This window comes from Wolffia australiana, chromosome 7 (genome assembly GCF_029677425.1).
Source record: "Wolffia australiana isolate 7733 chromosome 7, ASM2967742v1".
Lineage (NCBI taxonomy): Eukaryota > Viridiplantae > Streptophyta > Magnoliopsida > Alismatales > Araceae > Wolffia > Wolffia australiana.
In genome coordinates this window covers 502,501-512,146 of record NC_135841.1, presented here as the reverse complement: position 1 = coordinate 512,146, position 9,646 = coordinate 502,501, and the positions used below count along the sequence as shown (strand labels likewise).

The following is a 9,646-nucleotide window of genomic DNA, read 5'->3' as shown; positions in this document are numbered from 1 at the left end:
GTACTTTATCAAGAATAATAACGACACTTATTGATAATCGCAAATAATACGCTATTTTTTTAGTAAGTCTATGTATTCAAATTATCATAAATGCATGTTATTATATTATAAAATGATTTATTACTGCTTTGGAACTGGGTTCTAATTTTTATTATTTTATGGTATTTTAATATAATTTTATTAGTTTAATGTCATAAATAAAATAATTTTATAAGTCAGAAAATATTTATTTAGATTTTACAATATAATATTTTTATAACTAAATTCTAATTTTTCAAGATTTCATGATACTTTCTTGCAAATGTTTGACCTTAAATTCATAAAGAATTCATAAAGAAAATAACTATATATATATATATATATTTGGATTTATTTAAATATTCTTGATGAGTTTTTTTACTTTATAAAGTATTCCTAAAATTTCACGCCATGTTGGCAATCCGTCATGCGCTTCGGTTGCGAGAAAAATCAGAGTAAAGAGAAAATTGGATGACACAGATTACTCCAAATTTAAACTATGATATCTAACAATCCTGAAGGAATTTTGAGGGTAATTCCATCGTTATCTCCTCTGTCCATCCAATCTAACAGATGTATAAGTAGAACCCCCATAATTTTTTAAAAAGGCACCCTTGAATTATATTCCTAATTAAGATTAGTTGAATGATTTGCTCAAGCAACATCTGTTTGGATCTGTTCCTGTATTCCAAGAATGAAGGATTGAAGGAGTGGTATTATGATCAAGACGCATGAAGATAAAGGACTACTCGGTCTGTTGGGCATGTGATGGCAACGTCAATATGATCTTTGTCTTATTTGGATGCACGTCTTTGTTATTTTCCTAAGCTAACATGATTGATAGCTAAGGTTTTCATAATCATGCATGCTGCCACCAACTTTGACGATCATTGGAACCTATAATACCAAGGTTTTCACAATAACACAAGCCACCACCAATTTCAACATTTGTCGGAGCATATAACACCAAGGTTTTCACAATCATGCATGCCATCACCAACTTCGACGTTCCTCCGAGCTGTATAATACCAAGGTTTCACAATCACGCATACCACCACCATCATCAATAGAGAATCCTTCACACTGGAACCTCAAAGTTATCCCTCTCTCTTTGATCCCTTTGCTCGCTGGCCATTTGCTCTCTACATCTTTGTCTCCCCACCGGAGCTTTCTGTTGTTAGATGGCGCCCATCTTTCTATAGATCCTGCACCATCTCTTAACCATTCACATTCATTCTATCTATATATACATATATCTCTTATGTAATTCTTCATATACTCTGAGAGTGTCTCTGGACTACTGGCAATTTATTAATCAAGGTGTACATTTTGGAAGTGTTGGAGTGGAAATCACTTAGAAAATTATGCAATTTTGCCGAGTCTGCGTCAATCACTTTGTATGCTTGTTTGAAACTTACATTTGAGATGAACACATTGAAATTTTCTTATATCCATGACATCATATCAATGAAGTGTACATTCTGAATCAAATATAAAATGAGTGCATCTTACATAGAATTATGCATTCTATCACGTAGATTGAAAATTATAATAAGAATTTCCATAAGGTTTTCAACATAAAATAACATCCAACCCTCATTATTCTAACTAATTTTAAAATCACCCATTTTGTACTACGAAAGTTCATCAAACGAAATTTTTGTTAAAGGACATCACCCCAAAATGTCCTGTGGATTGATCCTTCTCTTTTTTTGGAATTGGACAACACATAAAACAGAAACTTGGGATTAAACTTATGCCATCAATTTATGGTTATTATCTCGGGATATAGTTATAGTGCAGGGACGTGGATTGGACGATTTTTTGTCTCGGGATGAAAAAATCGTCCCGTCCAAGGATACGGACGAATTTCAGGACGAAAAAACCGTCCATCTGGAGGTCTCGGACGATGGACGTACGAATTTGGACGGAAAACCGCCGGATTCACATCCCACGGTCGAGATGTTGCCACGTGGCCTCGCAATGACAATTTGCATCAAAGTCCCTATATTTTTACGTGCGTGCAAATGGACGCCACTCAGAAATAATTGTACATATGTCCATTTGCGTTCTATCTCCTCAGTAATACCCTTAAAAACTTGAAAAAATCTATTTCAATGTATTAAAAATGTGAAATGGGTTTTTTTCGTCCGGGCCAAAAATTCGTATCTGTCCCAGGAGGGCTGAACAGGACGAAAAACCATCCCGGTATGACTAGACGGGACGGTTTTTTATCGTTGGATGAAAAAAGCGTCCCGCCTTTCGACCCTGAACTTACTCGGGACGGCAGACAGGACAAAATTCGGCCCGTCCCATCTATCGTCCATGTCCGGGACGATCCGGAACTATAGATGTAGTGCACAGAATCTTTAAGTCTGACTATTACATATTCTTTATAATTTCTCCTTTGCAAGGGTCACATTTGACACTTCATTTTCGGGTTCTACTCTCTATTCTCTTTCCCGCTAGAAATTAAATATGTTTCCTTCCTTAAATAATGTATTAAGACGTTAGTAGTTAATCCAGAGAAAGTTCAGGTCTAACTCTACAGTGCAAAAAACGGAAGCTCAAGCTTCATATGGTTCGCTGATTTCTCCGCCTGGTGTTAGCCTCGAGGAACATTTTACTGTACTCTCAACTAGAGTTCATAAACTCGTTACCTAAAAAAACAGATAATCAAACGAACCTACCCAATAAAGTAAGTAAAGTAAACTAGGTATCTCAGAAACTCTCCTGCCTCATAAATTTGTTGAAATGATCACAATTTAAAGACTTTTGTGATTAAAATTCAATAGAAAGGGAGGCGCTGTGAAAAACTTTTAGAAGGCACAACCCGTATGGAACGGTTCGAGACAAGAAAGTAAATATTAAGTCAACGGATTTAAGAAAATAACCTAAAAACGTTGAGAACAAAAAGAACCCAAGAACGCAAATAAGCTGAGCCGTCCGATCCAGATGGACCACAGCCAGGCATGATGCAGATGACGTCTCTACAGCCTTCTTCCCCTTCTCCCTCCCTTCCGGCGGGTGCTGTCAGTCGGAATCGGAGTCACATCCTCTGCGCATCAAATTGAACATATAATCAGAATACAAGAAGAAAATATAGATGTCTTCACGTAAGTAATCTTAAAATATACTTGCCAAGCATCAAATTTATCTGTGGAATTAATTTCCCAAGATGAAATTCAGGACAACCCTTCACCAAAACTCAGATATATTCTGAATGTAGTAGAGTCGCGTAGGGAGGACAGAAGAATAACGATCGTCCATGGCACTTAACACAATTGGAGAAATCATGGTCACGGGGAGGAAAAATAATAATTCAACCAGTTTTCAAAAGAACCCTGGAGAGAAGATAGAAATGAATGATTCCTGATCATCTCTGACATTGATCATTTTTGGAGAAAAGGAAGGTAGAAGCAATGCATCATTTCGACCGATTAAATTTGAGTGAAAGAGGAACAAAACTCAGGATGAACTCCGGGAGAAATTAATAAACCAATTGGATCACTTCAGATAGATCAGCGTCGAACGGAATGATAAAAAAACAAAAGTTATGGTTATCTACGGTATTTATCAGTAATATTAATACTATTAGTCAAATAAGAGAATTTTAAATACCAATTCGACCAATTTTCATCCCTGAACGCGCCAAGGCACGAAGGGCTGATTGAGCGCCGGGACCGGGCGTCTTGGTCTTGTTGCCACCAGTGGCCCGGAGTTTGATGTGAAGCGCTGTAATTCCAAGCTCCTGAAAGAAATAAGAATTAAATAATCAATTAACATAGTTGGCCAGAAACATAAAGTAATAAACTACTAAGATCATCGGTTTATACCTTGCATCGCTGAGCAACATCCTGGGCAGCAAGCATAGCCGCGTAAGGAGAAGATTCATCTCTGTCTGCCTTAACTTTCATTCCACCTGCAGATAATCGAACATAAAATATGAAACCTTAATACTTATATAACCTGCAATTCACACGAATGAAGAGTGGAAATCTAATTCATCTGGAATAAGAGAAGATATTTAAGCGTAGATAATGTGGGAAACACTATAAAAGAGACAGATCAGACCACTAAAGCGACGAGTGAACATAATTACAAAAGTCAAACAGAACCAGTGAGCATCGCAAAAGTTGAAGACACATTACAGAACATGGAAAATCTAAAAAATGGGAAATTAAACTAGGCATCAAGTAAGATTATCATTTCGGTCAAAAACATGCATAAAATTCTATAACAATAGTTTTGCCGGTTCGATGCAGTTTAGAGATTTCAATCAATTTACCGGTGATACGGACGAGAGTTTCCCTTCCAGACAGATCGGTGACATGCTGCGATAACCAAAATAAATTTTATTAGACGTTCGCATAGGACCGATAACGAATCAAACAAACAGGAAGACATTAGAGAAACCAACAATGAAAGTATCATTGAAAGAGGCGAAGACGTGCGCCACTCCGAACACGTGCTCCCCATCACGCACTGCGGGTCCAAGAGTCACATTCTCCTCCTTCGGCTCTCTGGTCTTTCTCCTCGACTGCGCCACAAAAGCGAAATCAATCAAACCTCCGGCAATTCCTTCTAACATCGACCCCCTAAAACTGATCCAAGAAAAACGAAGAACAGAGCCGACAACCAGAAGAAAAAAAACCTAAAAGAACAATCTTTCCGACTACAACCCCGCTAACACTAGAAAGAGAAAGAAAGATCGAAATGGCGAGAGAGATATGAAGTTGGGGAGAGATCAATTAAGCAGGAGAATCACCATGGTTGATGCAAAGCCGGGAGCGCGATCGACGAAGGCTTCTTCGCAGAAAAACTCGAGGAACAGCGGCGCCAATCAACCCACCATGGATGGGCTTGGCGGCACAATATATACCTCTAGGGTTTCTCCCCATCTGAGATGACGAGAATGTGGGCCCTTAAACCTTGCTTGGACATCTCGGCCCATTAGGCCCAATACCATACTAACCACGCTGGAATAAGGAGCCCAGAATAGGGTTGAAGGGATAACTTACCCTCATCCATTCCATCTTAATCTATCATCGTCCAGACTGATTTGCAGATGATTAGAGGGAATCATTTTTGTGATAAAATCATCTGTCATCTCAGACGGGATTATTTTTGTAATCTGTCGTGAGTTATGTAAGAATCCGCCGTCCTTTGGGCTGACGGACATATGATTGGATGGGATCATTTCCGTCATCAGTCATCCCTCGTCTCGGATGGAATAATTTCCGTCGGCAATCATCTGTTTGGCAAGAATCCATCATTTTTTGGACCAATGAATGTAATTCTTGGATAGAATAATTTCCGCCATCGGTCATTCATTCATCATCGTACGTGGAATCTTTTTCGTCGTCAGTGATCCGTTCCATTAGGATCCGTTTTTGTCCGGGCGGATGGACAAATGATTGGATGAGATCTTGTGTCATCAGTCAACCCTCGTCTCAGATGGATTCATTTTCATTGTCAAGTGATCTGTTCTGATGGAATTCGTCGTCTTTGGAACTGGATAGATGAGTGGATGATATAATTTATGTCATCACACGGTCATCCATCTGAAATGATGGATGACTGATGATGAAAAGGACAAATGGATGAAAGAGGATGACTCAATTGTGAGGAAATTTAGATGCATTGTGAAATCACTTTCTTTCACTCAGCCTACCAAGTACAAGCAATTACAATATGAAGATTAGGGCATAGAGCATTTTCTATTCTGATGAATATTTAAGGAGGATTATGGAAAGTCAACGATAAGTCAATTGTTTACAATAGTTTATACATATTTATTGATATGAAGAGTTATGTGTATGAAGATAACTACGGTTCCGGTTCAAACTATGCAACTCACGCATGCATGGGATGTTTACTTTCATTAATATACATGTGATTTTGACCACCAGGTCGATATACCAAATCTTCCAGTTGGCCTCAATATTGATACAAAATGTTGATGACCAAGTCCTAAGTCCATGATCTAGTCTTCATGTGAATCTGACACCATTTGGTCAGTGAGATATAATGGCCAACATGGACAACTCTACCTACCTTAAATATTTAATTCCGAATTGAAGGATTATTTTATAAGAGCTAAAATATAGATGTAATTAATTATTCATAATTTTTTGAAGGAATTTATTTCAGAAATTAAATTATTTTTATGATCTTTTAATGTTGATTTCATGGAGAAAATGTAATCATTATACTTATCTCGTGTCTCATAGGAAAGTGGATTGGAAAGTTGTAATTCTACCAATTAGAATTTTAATTATGTATTGTGTGTTATTTAAGGCCTTCAACTGTAGAATTTTTTAAAATCAAAGACCCGGTCCTTTCACTTTCAACATCCATATTCATAGATCAAGCCCACATTTTTAGAATCCCCTCTTTCTCTATCAGCGAATATCACACTATGAAGAGCAAGCATAGGTATGTCGTTCTTCAAACAATCGCATGTCGTTTCACGATATTTTTCTATATAAAGTTTATTTTAACAAGATTCCAGATTCAGAGGATTTGGAATCATGTTTGTTGGTAAAAGTTTGAAGAAGTTGCAAGGAGTAGAAGATTGTGTCCCAGAATTTGCGCCCTCACTGACCTGTGTTTGAGTATCATCATTTAGATATTTATGCTAATAGTTTTTGAAATCTTATTAAACTCAAATGTCTTTTCTAACATTCACAAAAATTCATATCATATAGAAATGTGTCATTTGACACAGGTTAGAATAGTTAATACCATGCCCTAGAATTTGTGTTTGAATGGTAAATGGTGATCTCACTGACATTGGCCTGAAGATCACCATTCGAACATTAAAAAAAACTATTTTTGACTTATTTTCAAGATAAAATTTTACTATTTATTGCACTCATAAAATTCCATATCATGTGTGATCTTGACATTTGATACAAGAAAGAGGACGAGGAAACATCCAAAAGTGCAATAGTGAGATTTAAATGAAGAATATTGATTTCTGCACATCTTCAACCAATGGTGAACTTGATTCTGAAAAAGCTTGAATGTTAATTATTTATAAGGATTTGTCATTCAAATAAATTTAATGATTATGTCATATATAAAATCCTAAAAATTCTATTTGGTTGAAAATATTTGCATATATGTGAGTATTTGGGTTAACTAAATATGTGAACTTTAATTGTATCCAGCTAGACTATGGGATCAACTAGCTGAAGGCTTTGTTGGTTGAAGAAGAGATGGCTTTAGGCATGAATCAAATGAGGTCAAGTATCTCACCTTCGCGGAAGACTTTGGGGTTAGAGGATTACTGGTATCATTGCTAAGCTTTATATATAAGTGTTCTTTGGGAGGCATTCACGCAAGCTATGTCAAGGCTTATCATTACCTCGAGCTAGATACCCCCAAGCATCAGTAAGCAGTAGCCTAACCTGTATAAAAAAACAGAGTCTCCCCTATCCTCCACCGTATTTCCTAGATAGGTAGAACATATTTGACTCTGGTAATCATATTATAATGAGAATTTTATAAAGGACCTAATACATTCCCCCCTAGGGATCTGCAGGCATCATCTGTCACGTCACACGTCACCATGATGGAAACGTGACAGATGACGCGACAGTGACGGTGATAGAATTAGGGGTCCGTGACGGCGGTGGTGACGGATGACGGATTGATCATGATGGGAACGTGAAGATGACCGGGTGCCTCGGACGCATGGCATGACAGAATGGCTGTCATTGATGATGACCGTGACAGATTTTTTAAAAAGTTAAAAATGGACAGAAAAAGCATATTAAAATCATTGTTTTTAAGCTTTCTGACGTCCAAGATTTTGCCACCTGGCTTAGCTATTTTGATTTCTTTGTATTTTGTGCAGAAGTTCCTTTTTGCGAGCACAAAGTGATGCCGCCTATAAACAATTGGAGATTTACCCCTCCAATTCTCTGTCCTCCAAATTTTCATAATAATTGAAAATATTTTTTATGTTTTTTTTTCACGTCACCGGTGACTGTGAAGTCGTCCGGTGATGGAGACGTGACGGGACTCGTGATGGTAACATGATGGTTTTTTCTCCATATAGTGGGATGCATGATGGGACGGTGACGTGATGAAAGTTTCATGTCACCGTCCGTCACGTTTCCTCCTCAGTTCTGTCACATCCCAAACATGATGTTCCCTATTCCCCCCTTGTAGGTCATACGTTGGCCACTTAACATAACATATGGTGATCTTTACATCCGTTGGGGGTTGATACTGATGTGGTATCTGATGGATAAAGGTTTTCGTAGATCCATTCATAAGAGAGTAGTCGCTTTAAATTCCCAACTGAAATGAGTTTTGTGACACATAGAATGGAATGGCTAAGAAGAAGATAAATGAAAGGATCAAAGGATTCTTCCCCCTAGACACAGATGTCTCACACTCCCTAGTTTCAACCCATATTCACTGAACAAGACTGCCGATTTTTTGAATAAATTTCATTTCTTTACTTGCGCCCTATTGTCATGGCTCTCCCCTTGTCTTGAGTCTATTCTATTAAGTTCCTTCAAAATATCATATTAGCAGCAAATTCAGATATCTGACTTCACGGATGGACAGAAGAGTGAGAGACAAAGTGATGGAGTGCACCAATCCGATCTTCAAGAGACGTCTACGGAGCTATCTTTGTCGTCATCGACAGCTCCGCCGGTCTGCATCCAGCCCGACCGGCACGCCAAAGCAACAGTGAAGATGCATGGCTTCAAGTACCCCGAGGAAAGCCTGTCTGTAATCTCTGCGTTTTGATCTTCATCGGTTCGTGCTCGTCGATTCCTCGTTTTACTGTGTTTGTTCTTGTCCTGTCTCGTCGTGTCGTGTGATGTTCCGTATAAGAGTCGATTTGCATTTTTTTTTTGTGTTTTCTAAAATGTATTTCCTTTTTTTAATTTTAATTTTAATTATTGTAAAATGGGGCCCAGAATCATAAGGGCCGTGTAATGGGTTCTATGTAATGGGCCCATCATGGCCCTATATATAAGGCCATGATGGGGACGTCAAGTCTCAGATCTGGATTTTCAATTGTCGCAGTCTCACCACGATCTGCAAGAGTGCAAGATCTGTTCTTCAGATCTCACTGCAAGAGGAGAAGAGGAGGAGAAAGAAGAGGAAAGGGGAAGAAGAAGAAAGGGGACGAAGAGGGGAGAAAGGGGGGGAAAAGGAAAGGTTCTGAGGCCATTTCTTTCCTTCTCTATCAAGAATGCATCTACAGTGACCAGCTTCTCACCATGAGTCCTTTGACTGCTCGACGTGAATTAGTGGGCCCGCCTGACAGTTACGCATTGCACCATTCAGTATCCCACGCGCCACGATCAAGAGAACGACCGCACCCGATTGCCGACTCCGCCACTCGCCGATCAGCCTTTCCTCCATCAAGTGCAGTCTTTTCCACACTCTGAGATCTTAACTGCTGTGTTGCGATCCCGCCGCCACATTCACCGCTCGCTGCATCTCACGCGATGTTGACTCGCGGCCAGAATCGCACCCGGTGTGGTGGCGTGATTCATTTTTCTCTTTTTCTTTCACATTGTCTATTCACAAACCATTTTAGATCTCTATAGCCAGCATTCATTCTTAGACAGTTTCCCTAAAAAAATCACAAACA

The 9,646-nt window shown here is 38.6% G+C and overlaps 1 protein-coding gene across 1 annotated transcript; it reads right to left on the bottom strand.

Moving 5' to 3' along the window:
- Positions 1-2,782: 2,782 nt before the first annotated feature.
- On the bottom strand, positions 2,783-4,930 carry LOC144705707 (small ribosomal subunit protein uS11x). Its single transcript, XM_078578482.1, has 6 exons — positions 4,787-4,930; positions 4,439-4,558; positions 4,307-4,352; positions 3,855-3,940; positions 3,640-3,769; positions 2,783-3,076 (listed from the first exon to the last, which is right to left on the bottom strand). Exons 1-6 carry the CDS (start codon positions 4,787-4,789, stop codon positions 3,009-3,011), a joined length of 453 nt encoding a protein of 150 aa, XP_078434608.1. The 5' UTR covers positions 4,790-4,930; the 3' UTR covers positions 2,783-3,008.
- Positions 4,931-9,646: the final 4,716 nt, after the last annotated feature.

What these genes read in the sequence shown, in the direction of transcription:
- LOC144705707 (XM_078578482.1), bottom strand. An exon ending in ATGTTGCTCAGCGATGCAAG is followed by an intron (nt 3,770 to 3,854) that starts GTATAAACCGAT and finishes TATTTCTTTCAG; the next exon opens with GAGCTTGGAATTACAGCGCT. An exon ending in GATGAAAATTGGTCGAATTG is followed by an intron (nt 3,077 to 3,639) that starts GTATTTAAAATT and finishes TTTGATGCGCAG; the next exon opens with AGGATGTGACTCCGATTCCG.